Here is a 12695-nt window from a genome sequence, read left to right on the forward strand (position 1 = left end):
TATTCCACATGCATTATGACTTTTAGCATTGAATTCTATGTCCATGCAGGGGATTTGGAGTTCTGCACCACTAAACAGACCCCTGACTGCTATAAAGTGTGCTCCCTAATAGAAGTGCAATAAAATATTTACTGATTGCTCTCTTCCCCCGTTTTCATTTCCGCTCCGGTCCTCCTCTCACTCACATGACTTACGGGGTTGTCCGACTTTAGACCACAAATCTTCAGTCACTATGTGCATGCTGTCATGTGCCTGCTAGACTTGTGGGGCCTTGCTAAATGCAAGTGCATTTAGAGAGTCTGGACATGTCTAGTCGGAATGTGGCAGGAAGCATGCACATCTCATACTTGTGGTCATATGACCGCCCGCTCCCGACCCTGTGGGCCTGCTGTGTGGATTCACAAGTCTGTAGTCACATAGAGTGACTGCAGACTTATACCCCAAGGTCGGACAACCCTTTTAAATTCAATCTTGGGGTTTGTGTGTGAGCTGGAAGTTGCTTTTACAATGTAAGTGTATGGAGCATCATTGTGACACACTATGGCCTTACATTGCCTTTGTGTTGTATAGTGAGTCGGAATAGCAGTTATGTAGGTGAGAAAAGTAAGGGAGCGACAATGAAAACCAGGAAAAACAGCAATCAGTGAGTATTTTATTGCACAACACACATATTTTAACAGGTTTAGCACATAAAAAAATTCATGGGAGTGCTTCTCTAAATTTAAAAAGATTGATGTGTTAAAAGACCACACTATGAACTGTGCAAGTGCAGTATTTAAGATAGTAGGCACTGAAGGTTCAGTGACTTGTCATTTAAGCCCATAAGAATGAATATGAGAACAGAGCACCAAATAAAGAGCAGCCCACAGGCCGCCCCACAGCGCGAGCATACCATTATCTCCAAACTGCAATCAAAAATTAAACAACAACCACAGGACGGATTTCATCAACCAAGGTATCATTTAAATCAGTGTAACGTCGACAAACCTAACACTGCCTGTAGATTACTTAGCACAATCCTGATGAAAGGTTTGTTTTAAAGCATGAGAATGAAAATAGAAAAAGTCAGTCAAATGCAAACTTGCTTATTTTCATGCTGTCTAACTAAAGCATCAATAGTTAATAGCATGAGAATACCCCTTTAAGACTCATCATATGCCAGTCTTAAACAACTGCCTGTTAGAGAACAATCCACTAAATTATTAAAAGGTGCACGCCTCCTAATGAATTTGGTGCATCTTAGTCTATCCATTTAGCACAAACTAAAATCTATGCTAGATATAATTGAAACCAATTCCTGGCATAAATTAAAGCCCCCCCCATACACATTAGACTAATGTTGGCTAAAAACGCCGGTATGCACAGGTTCTGACAACTGTATATGGCGGCCCTGGACAACTGATTGCTGGGGAAGCTATGGATTAAACCTGTCCAGTTTCAGACTGATGATCCTTTTGTTCTCTTTAAGTGACAGCTTTCTCATTGAGAACACTGGAGGGCTCAGCTAAATGAGTGTTCCTGTGTATGGGAAAGCCGGCCAAGACAGCTACTGGCTGAATGATCAGCTGGAGCATCATTTGGCTGATAGCTATCTAATATGTATGGCCTGCTAAGGCTGTGTGCCCACGATGCGTTTAAGCGTTTCCGCAGCAGCAAAAACGCTGCAGAAACGCATGGTAGAAGGTCTGCCATGGTCCCCAATGATAATCCTCATGTGCTGTGCACATGCTGCGGAAATTTCCGCTGTGGGTTATCATTGCGGAAGAAAACGCAGCACTACCAATTATTTTGCGGAAGTGCTGCGTTTTCGCCGCCATTGACTTGCATTGAAACGCATGGATTACTCATCACTGTATATGTAGATGCGCATTCCATGCGTTCCAATGTGCGGATGGTACCCAGGTCTAGAGGAGACTCTCCTCCGGACCCGGGTACCATAGAACCTGTAAAAAAAAAGAATAAAATAAAAAATAAATATTATATTTACCTTCTGACGGCCCCCGCTGCGATTGTCCTCCCTTGCCGGGAGCTCGCAATGGACTGAAGGACCTGCGCTGACATCATAGTCATGTGACGGCAGGTCCTTCAGTGTAGTGTACCGCGAGCTGCTGGCAAGCCAGGGCGGAGCGAAGTAAGTAAGACTGAGGGGGCCATCAGAAGGTAAGTATAGATTTATTTTTTTATTTTTAAACATTCTTTAATATCAGAGTATATAAATCCATGCCTTTTGCATGGATTTATATAGTGACCAAGTTGTCAAGCACTTTCCAAGTGATGCTAAAATCGCTTGGAAAGTGCTTGTCAACCTGCATGCGGAAATGCATGTGAAGAACACTCCACATCCGCTTGTCCCTGGCAGGAAAAACGCATGTACAATCCGGATGCATTTTTTCTGCCAGGGAGATGCAGAAACGCTCAGGAAAAAATCCGGAACATTTCTGCATCGTGGGCACATAGCCTAAAACGGTTCATTTACATGAGCAGATAATTGTGTATGAATGATGAGATTCTAATTCACAATGAGCAAACAATGTTAGACAAGAGTTTATATAGGATGACATGGTTGAATAGCGTTCGTTCCACTCCTCCGCTATGCTGATGTAATCTTTCTCTTTGTGGAGAGTGACATGCCTGGTATGCCAACGTGAGGAGGCTTATTAGCCCTGCAATGTTCCTCTGGGAAATTAAATATGAAAACTGTCTCTTCAGAGAGGAACTTGAACTCTAGCGCCACTTATTGGAAGTAGCAATCCTAAAGTCAATATCGAGTCTTGCCATATGACTTAAGATAAAAGCCAGAACCAGAATCTCTATGCCGATGTAATCATTGTCAATGAGAATCTTACTGATCATCGGTCAGTGTAAATACTCTATAAGGGCACACAGTCAGACAGCCGTATAAATATAATCGAGATCGGACCACAACATACGGACTGGCCGGCAGCTCTCCTGACCCAAGCAAGACAGCTTAGTATATTTCTATGCAGCTGTCACGCTTAGGTCAGGAGAGCTGCCGGCCAGTCCGTATGCCGAGGTCCAATCTCGGTTATATTTATACGGCTGTCTGACTGTGTCCTTAGTCTTTTGGGTTGTTTTTGGCCTCAAACCTCCTCTAAGCCCCAACCACTTTTTTACAAAAGTGGTAAAAGTGGCATAAAAGAAAATAGTTGCAAAAAAACGAGTGACAGAAAACAGCTGGAAACAGGAAATAAATAGCTGGATAAGTCATCCTTTTATATGATGTCTTTAATCTTGGGTTCTCCATCTAAATCTGTTAAAAAAAAAAAATCTAATTAAAGACCAAGTTCACAATGCTCCATTGTTTGTCAGCGTGGAACATTGATTGGAAATGACATTACTGGAGTCAGTTGTTGCTAGGGATGCACTGACAGCTGGAGCCTTTTACATGGTGCTGTCAGGCAGCACGTCTCAAGCAGCCAGTCTGTCTAAAATTAGTGAGGTCTTCATCAAGGAAGAATATGCTCTGCATCGTGCAATAAGGGACAAGGGGGTCTGACAGCGTGCAATCCACAAACCTCAATCTGTCACATTTGTTTGAATTTGAAAAATTACACTGTAACATGAAAGTTAGCTCTAACAATATTGTAACGAATGTAACGAAAGAGGTGTCCAGTTATTGAGGTCAATTTAGTGATAGAATTAAGCCCTAGCGTTTCAACTCAATAGAATAAGCACAGTTACATAGTAAAAGTGGTCTGCCAATGTACAGTGGTCTAGTAAGAGGTCCTTTTGAGAAAGTAGAAAATATTTTACTTCCGCTGTTTTCCAAAAATACTGCCCCACCTGTCCATGTCTAGTATTACAACTCCGCTTCATTGACCTCAGACAGCCCCTTGAACAGACGTTCTTAGACTGTAATCAACATTGAAATAAGATAATAAGAATTGAATCGAATTCCTCACTAACCTGACTCCATCCGCAGAATTTGTTTTTTTTTACGCCTATGCTCTGTACATTTCTTGCCATTTGAAAGTTTTTTTTGTCTCAGTAGAAATTACTAATATTTTTAAGAAATCAATGCCGTGCTTATATAATCTTAATGCTAATTCTAACAACATAATTATTTACTCTAGTAGACCTGTTACATTTCCAACCTCTCTAAAATAATTCTGGAGTCTCTTTTCCTAATATTGTGTTATGACGTTCCTCTGTTATTCCTCTTAGAAATGTATGAATAGTTGTCAGCTGGGCGTTACCTGTTGTGGGCCCTAAAACTGTCAAATCATTGCGGAGTGTTTGGACTATGTAAGGACACATCCCTTTGACAAGTGGAATGGTAACACCCAGTTGTCAATTTATAGGAATAACCGTGTTCTAAGAGAAGATGCTCTAGAACTGTTATTTCATTGGTAATACAAATATTTACTAATATAGACAAGTCTGGAGTGGTGACATGTCTGCTTTAGGGGTGGAAACTAATTCCCCATTTCCTTAAAGGGGTTGTCCAGTCTTAAGTTACAAGTCTGTAGTCACAGTGAGGATTCTCCCACTCCGGTCCATGTGACCAAGTATGCGAAATGCAATCTCTCAGCCATATTCTAACTAGATGGGTGCAGCCTCAGGCAATACAAGTGTATTGAGCGAGGCCGGAAACAGCCCCTGTAATCACAGAAGCTGTTCACAAAAAAAAAAAAAAAAAAAAAAAACACATTACTTAAACAACACTGTGAAATTTGATGAAAGGTTTACATATCTAAGATATCAGTTTGTGAACCCTTATGTGGACGTGGTTATTGTTACAGCTCTGTTCACACTGGAGCCAGGACTTCCATTACTGAATGATGCATAAGAAGCCTAGGAGAACACAATGGTTCCTACCGATTTTATGTAATACTTTACTTTATGCACAATGGGTATGGCACAAACTGATGACACTGAATTTGATGAGGATATTGTATAATATTTCTCCATATAAATCACACACAATAACTGCTTCCCGTGGACAGGTAATAGCTGTTTACCCCACCCCCCAAAAAAAAAAACTAAAAAATAAAAAATCAGATTAAGGTCACATTCACACGTTCAATATTTTGGCTCAGTATTTTAAATCAGTACTTTTAAGCCAAAACCAGGAGTGGGTGATAAATGCAGAAGTGGTGACGTGTTTCTATTATACTTTCCTCTGATTGTTCCACTCCTGATATGGTTTACACATACTGATGGAAAATATTGCAAGTGTGAACGTGGCCCAAGGCTAGATTAACAAATCCGTTAAGACACAAATAATGCCAGACAGAACCTATTGACTATAATGGATTCCTATTTTTTTGTTAGGCAGTCTATCATTTTTGCTGAAAAAATCGTGCAGCATACCGCAGTGAAAATGATGGATTGTTCGAAGGATCTTCATATCGGACGTTCAAACCTAGAATTTTTATTTGTCCTATTAAAGAATATGGACATTATAGAGGCTTCTATGTCATCATAATAATGTCATCTGAATGGGCACCATGTATTATACCATTTTTGATGCCGAGACCCCATTGATATTAGCTGATTGCCAAGGTTAGAAAACCTGTACCCATGGCAATCAGCTGATTTATTGGACGGCTTCCTTCTTACAGTGCCTAAATAACTGCAATCACTGTCAACTCTCAATACGCATGCACTTTCAATTTGGTTCTTCCATAATTGCAAAAGCTTTGGACACTGAAATTCCGGGAGGAGTTGGGAGGACATAGGGAAGAGGGAAGAGTTCAGGGAAATTCAGGGAAGAGTTGGACACATAACACTAGAAAAAAAAAACACTGATAAAGACAAAGCGCTCTATAGTTCAAGGATCTTAAAGGGAATCTGTCACTGGGTTTTTGCTACCCAATCTGAGAGCAGCATGATGTAGGGGCAGAGACCCCGACTCCAGTGATGTGTCGCTTACTTTACTGGGTGCTGTAATTTTGATTATAAACTTTATCTGCTGCAGATCTAGCAGTTCTCTGAATGCTGAGCTCTGTATAACCCCGCCCCCACCACTGATAGGCAGATAGCTACCAATAGGCTGTGGGGACATCTTTGAACTACCTGGCTGAAGGCCAAATTGCCCTATAGTAATAATTTCCTGCTGATAAAATAGTGATTTTCTCAAAACTACAGTGAGCAACCCAGTAAGTGACACATCACTAGAATCAGGACCTTTGCCCCTACATTATGTTGCTGTCAGATAAGATAGCAAAAACCTGGTGGAAGATTCCCTTTAAGCTGGTGTGGTGTAGAAATAGACTTAGACAAGTGGTAATGTGCTCCCTTTGTTAGGAACAGTATTAGTATTAGGGCTCGCTCACACTGGCATCTAACATGGCTGAGTGCTATCTGATGTTTGATTATGGGGCTGTGCAGATCTGTGATTATTTTCTCATGATGATTTGGCATGAGGAAACAATCGTAGCATGCAGCGTGTGGCTCTGATATTCGAATCATGCACACCCATACAAGTCTATCGGTGCGTGTGAAACATCCGACTGCTCTTGGATGACATCCGAGTGCAGTCCGATGTACGCTCACAGAGAAAATGGATAAATTATGTTCTCCATCTTCTCCGCACCTGTGCAGACATTCTCTTATGTGAGAGAATAGGATCACAGTAAGATGACACGGAGATCAAATTCTGAGCAGAGCTTGAGCTGAGTGTCATTAGCATAATCTGCCCGATTCTCTGAGAATATACGGAAGTGTGAGCGAGCCCTAAGGCATGCACTAAGGCACTGAGTCAGCTGCTGGTGTTACCTCTTATTACAGCTGGTCTCAGACATCACCGCATTAACGATAAACCAAAAGAAAAGTGAGAAAATTGAGGAAATCTTTAAAAGTGCCGCTGCTCAATATTAAAATATTAATGGAAGTAGCTACATCCAAAGAGTTAATTGAAAAATGCATCCGCTGTGCATTTCCCCACATTTTTTTGTTCGCCTATCCTGTCCTGCCTAAGCCCATGGGTTTGGCCAACCTTTCTCGAACGTATATGGCGGCCTTTAGTGGCAGATTGTACTGTTACGTAATGCTAAGCCTAAACTAGAAATGGAATCTAAAAGATATAACAGAACCATAGAGGATAAAGATAGCCTTGGGAGGAATATGGAGTCCAAAATACAGTACATTTCCAATAAAAAAATGCATTATATAGTATTGAAAAATAAAATCTAAGTCTTTGCTTCTCCTGCCAATCCAGCTTTTCTAAGTAGGAGAGTGCAGTCATTTCAGTCATCTGGTTGGTAATAATATGATCACCTGCTCTTATTTATAGGCGACACATTTTCATATATTTTCTGCCCTGGCCATCATGTTTTTGCTATGTCTTAATCATGATGAGATAAAACTGGCTGCAAGCCATACAGTTATCATGTAGATACATATAACACTACATGTGCTGACCACAATATGACCACCAGTATCAGTCCTCCCATCCTTCAGGTACGTTCACAAAACTTCTTTTTCATGTGGATTTTGAAGCAGATCTTCTTCAAAAATCAACATCTAAGAGCATTTGAAGAATATTTAAAGCGCTTTTTGATGTTGATTTTTAAAGGAGCTCAGCTTCAAGATCCACAGAAAAAAACCCTGTGTGAGCATACTCTGAGAAGATAGATAAGGCCACATTCAGTATTCGGTTAGTATTTTCCATCATTATTTTTAAGCCTGAATCAGGAGTGAAACAATCAGAGAAAAGGTATAATAGAAACACGTCACCACTTCTGGATTTATCACCCACTCCTGGTTTTGGCTTAAAAATACTGATGTAAAATACTGACCAAATACTGAACGTGTGATCATGGCCTTATGGGTCACCCGTCTAAAGTGACACAGAAGAAACTTCCAAATCTCCATCATTATAAGATTCTGGGGGCCTCCATGTGATACAATAAAGCAATGCGCTTCCTGTACTGAACAGGAACATAAGAGGTAATCATAATGTCATTTCTTCACATATCTGTATATCGACAATGAAACTACACAGTGACAGAGCGGAAATGCTTGTATGTTTCAGAATTGTATTATTAGAATAACATTAAACTAAAAATGACGAAATGAAATCTTTTTGGAATTTTCTGTATTTAAATGGAGAAATTAATCGGCACAAAAGACTGGGAAGGTGTTTTACCCCAATGTGTAACAGAGTGCCTGCCCTAAAAAGTGTTAGTCATTGTATGCAACATTCTATTATTCTAGTCTGACAATGTCAAGGAAGAGAGAACACATATATATATATATATATATATATATATATATATATATATATATATATATATATATATATATATATATATATATATATATATATATATATATATATATATATATATATATATATATATATATATATATATATATATACATACATTTGGCCATAGTGTTTTAGTGCAATTTGCATTCTATTACAATACTGTAGACTGTTTATGTAAGGTAACCATTGATCCTATTCATCGAATAGTCCGACCGCCCGATATGACGTGTCTGACAGCTGAAATCAAGGTTCATGTGAAATGTAGAAGGTGGGTAGACAGAAACCCTGGACCCTGTTCTGTGATTCCAGAAAGGAATCCGGGGGAGGGCAGGACCTGGGATGAGTTGACTAATCCCAGACATTCCTGAAAATGTTTTTTGTGCACCTGCAGGAAAAAAAAAAAAAAAAGGGGGAAGTTGGAAAAAAAAGCAGCTGACATTTCTTGAAAATGAGCACATTTGTTTAGAATTTCAATCCTACCCAAGCAGAAACTGGAAAGGAGAGATGATTTATATTAATCGTGTAATTAGTTTTGTATGTGGCACTGGCGGCGGTGTTTCTGGGTATGGTATGCAGGTTGGCAGGGAAAGGGTTAACCCTTGCCTCGCCAGACCAGGCCCACAAGGCATCGCAGGATGGTGATGTGAGAACAGACATCTAGAGGAAGGACACCTGTTTCCTCTTGGGTGGGTCGCAGACATGGGAGCATGGGAGAGGGTCACTGAAAAATACTCTTGAATGAAGGCACACCTTAAATAGGTTAACTGTTTCATCACTGGCCAAGCACCAGAACTATCAGAGCTATGTCCGACACACGTCCTGTGGGATCAAGGCCATGAAATTATTTGATAGTAGCATATACATTATAGGGGAGATTTATACAAACATGGTTTAAAAAAAATAAAAATAAGAATACTAATAAATTAATCAGGGTAAATCAATTAATCCTTCGTATGTCTGTCTGAGATAAGGAAAGTTGGAACAGGGACTGAAGGGAATCCTTAGGAGTTATGTGCAGCACTGCAGAATATGTTGGTGCTATATAAAGAAGTCAATAAGGGAGTAAGGAAATGATGATTTGCAGTGAGGGAACACATGATTTGCTTTGTTTAGCTGCAGGGAAAAGTAACAAGTGAAGCTAAACATAGATTGAATCATGTGACATTTGTTTCCTCTATCAAATTTTTGACAGCTAATTAAAAAGTAACAAAAAAAGAAAAGAAAATCATAGATTTCCCGGAGCAGTCAGCTGCTCTGAGCTTTGCTATAGATGTATCTCTGCTTCATGTGCTATAACCCAACCCATTCAGCATCATAACGGTGAGAAAGTCATGTCCGTCTACCTGAACTTCTACATTCCCTTGCATTTCTATGCCCAATAAGCTACGTTCTAATGATGAGCTTTTGATGTTGTACATTTTCTACACCTATTAAGCAAAATAGATTACTTGCATTTTTTTGAAAATACGAAGTGTAAAACAAACAAACAAAAAAACTCATCATGAGAAAGTAGCCCAATACTAACAAGGATAAGACACAGTTTTATTGGCTACCTATGAAATTTGCATATGTGTATGCCAGCATAAGGATATTAGGTTACAAGTACAATCAGTGCACAGCATGGGTGTGCTATAGCATTAGAAAAAGAAATATTTTACAATAAGAAACCTAGAGCTAGAGATTAGACTGCCCAGGTAAAAATAACATTGTGGAGGAATTATGGAGAAAGGATGAGGAAGAAAGTTCCCTCATCTCCAGTAAGGTCATGGTACCTTGCAGTGCAGGGCATCTGTTTCTAGTCTACATCAACATTTCAACTGATATGGGTGAGAAAACTAGTAATGAATACAGAGCAAGAACATGATAAACTGACACGCCATAATGCTGTCATGGCTTTATTATGCCAATATATTCCTCTGCACCAGAATATTACTCTATAGCAGAAGATGTCAGGTTATCTTTCTAAAACACAACATGCCATAATATTCCTATATTCAACTCAATGTCAGGATATCTCTCTATAAAAGAAAACATCAGAATATTCTGCAGCATCTGAACATGCCCAGAAATTAAAATGTGGGTAATGCAAAAGCAAAAAAAAAAAAAAAAGGAAAGTGAAGTTCTAAAACAAAAATGATCAAAATGAATAAACAAGCCAAGGAAGCTGTAATGGACATTACATTTGAAAATAGACAAAATAAATCATATATACATCAGATTTCCCCTATTATTATTTCAAAATATCACATTTATTTATTATTATAGTCATTTGTAACAGGTGTCTCCATGAGGATTCATCAGACACATGCAGAATGTTGTAGAGATTAACATTTTGTAGTTTTATGGCCTGCACTGAATCCAAAAGTTGTGATAGAAAAGTTTAACATTATTATTTTTTTTTTTTATTAAAAAAAGACCAAACTATTTCTTTAACTTGGATATTAACAGTTATTAATAGTTATTATATTCCCTAAATATGCGAATCAGATGTAATTAAAAAGTTAAAATATTCTAAAAAATAATATCTCTAAAAGTCACAAGAAATCTTACCAAATCTGCTGTGGTCTTGCCTTGTGCCATGCACGGTACCATTAGGGAAAATCTCCAGGTGAAACCCAGTCCTGCAGTAGAGTTGCCTTCTCCTCAGGATGCCCTTTAGGTGAGCAAAATCAGTGGGAGACCCTCTCTGCAGCCTCCCTTCTATCTGACCCAGTCTTTCATTCAGAAACCCAGGAGAGTCAGCTAAAGCAACATTTCCAAGAGATGAAGAAAATCCATGCAAATCTATATCCAGAGATGCCAAAAAGCCACCAACTTCAGCCATTGCAGTAGATGACAAGGATGGGCACGGTGTTGTCAATGCAAAGTCCCTCAGACTTTTTAGGAAAAAAGCAAGAAAGTGAACTTTGTGGTTGAATCAGATAAGTAATGTGCTGTTGATGTCCATCAACTTGTCAATGCCTCTTGGTTCCAGCAGCCCCTCTGTGTAGATGTGTCTACAAGTGACCTTGTTCCAGTGGGGAATTGAAGTCTTGTCCCTCTTCATTAATCTCCTCTTGCTTTTCATAGCTGGGTCTGTCTAGCTAAGAGATGAAAACTGCACTTTATATACATAACACACTCCCCTTAACATTGACTTACTGGATATTTAAATACAAGCCACACCTCATTATTATTCCCCCTGGCTAAAGCTTTTTTTTTTTCCCCTCTGATCCATTTAGTTCTTTTTGAAGAAAAAAAAAATGTTGCACTCCCTCCTTTATTATAAGAAAGGAAAAAATGTGCACATGGCAGTGAGGCAGAACAGTTTCTGGCAAAGTCCCTGATGAAATCATGAGTGTGTGTGACCTGAGTGTTGTACACACACCAGCCTGCACTCACACACTCCACATAGGTGTCTGTTCACACACTGCCAACAGCTGATGAGCCTCACAACTGCATTGTGCAGGGGACAAATGCAAGGCAGTGGGGGAAATGATACAGCACAGTTTATGGATTGATAGTTTACTAACTACCAGAGAGAGGGGGATATATATATATATATATATATATATATATATATATATATATATATATATACACACATATACTGTATATATGAGACAGACTGAAGTCTGACCACCTTATTTTCATGCTGAGAACAGGTGTTTCCCCCAGATCATTTGTGTCCTGTGATACTGTGGCTGGAACTGCAGCTGTCTGGGGAAACTCAAGAAAGAGACTGAGGACAGAAGGAAAACTGAGACAGATAATGTGCCTGACTGATCCCAAGTGATAAGCCTATGGGGGAGAAGGAACTATTCTGACTCCACTTCAATTATACACATGGTCATTAAAGCAGCCCCCCATACAGGCCTTACATACTTCATGCCCCATACAATGCCATGTGTGCAGCATTTCTGCAGGGCAGATACAGGTAGCACATTGTGTTCTTATTATGTGTAGTATAGAAGACATATTGCAATCAGCACCCCCCACCCATTTATTCATTGCACACTCAGCAGCTCCACTGTCCATCTGCACAATTAGCACATCATCTTACCAGTGAGTGTGAGATGAGGATGCGGCCACTAGTCGGCGCTGTTGTTCATTTGTTGGCTGCTTCACCTGCAGACGTCTTGTAGGAGCTGCCTGTCTGCAGAGGAGACTGCTCTGCAGGAGAAGGTTTGTCTTCTTTGCCTCTTTTGGAAACTGCTTGGGTCCTGTAGCAATCAGGTGTCTGCCCATATGCAAAGCTCAGACAGAAGGGCAGGCACATTGGTCTCCAGGGAGGAGTCACAGAACATTCCTTAGAATGGGGAAATGTAATTTACATGCTGAACTTTGCATTTCTACACCCACATCCAGGAGGGAATTTCTTAATGTTGTCAGTTGCACTTCTATAAAATCTAATTTTGAGGAGCACATTTCTGCTTCATATGATCCCAGCTGCTGTGCTTGAAGTGTCAGCCAGTATCTG

At 39.7% G+C, this 12695-nt stretch overlaps 1 protein-coding gene across 2 annotated transcripts in view; it reads right to left on the reverse strand.

Moving 5' to 3' along the window:
* FGF16 (fibroblast growth factor 16) overlaps window positions 1–12447 on the reverse strand; it is a 51681-nt gene extending 39234 nt beyond the window's left edge. Inside the window, exons 1-2 of one of the 2 annotated variants that reach the window (XM_073637892.1) lie at window positions 12279–12447; window positions 10787–11315 (exon numbers count right to left, since the gene is read on the reverse strand). In XM_073637892.1, coding sequence (XP_073493993.1) covers window positions 10787–11060 — 274 coding nt within the window. In that variant the 5' untranslated portion in view covers window positions 11061–11315; window positions 12279–12447. Of the gene's footprint in view, window positions 1–10786; window positions 11320–12278 lie in introns of both variants that reach the window. The other variant, XM_073637891.1, reaches the window with a different exon arrangement.
* Between the last annotated feature and the right edge of the window lie 248 nt (window positions 12448–12695).

Source organism: Phyllobates terribilis, unplaced genomic scaffold (genome assembly GCF_046119375.1).
Source record: "Phyllobates terribilis strain yellow unplaced genomic scaffold, ASM4611937v1 Scaffold_7__3_contigs__length_470593459, whole genome shotgun sequence".
In the NCBI taxonomy this organism is placed as follows: Eukaryota; Metazoa; Chordata; class Amphibia; order Anura; family Dendrobatidae; genus Phyllobates; species Phyllobates terribilis.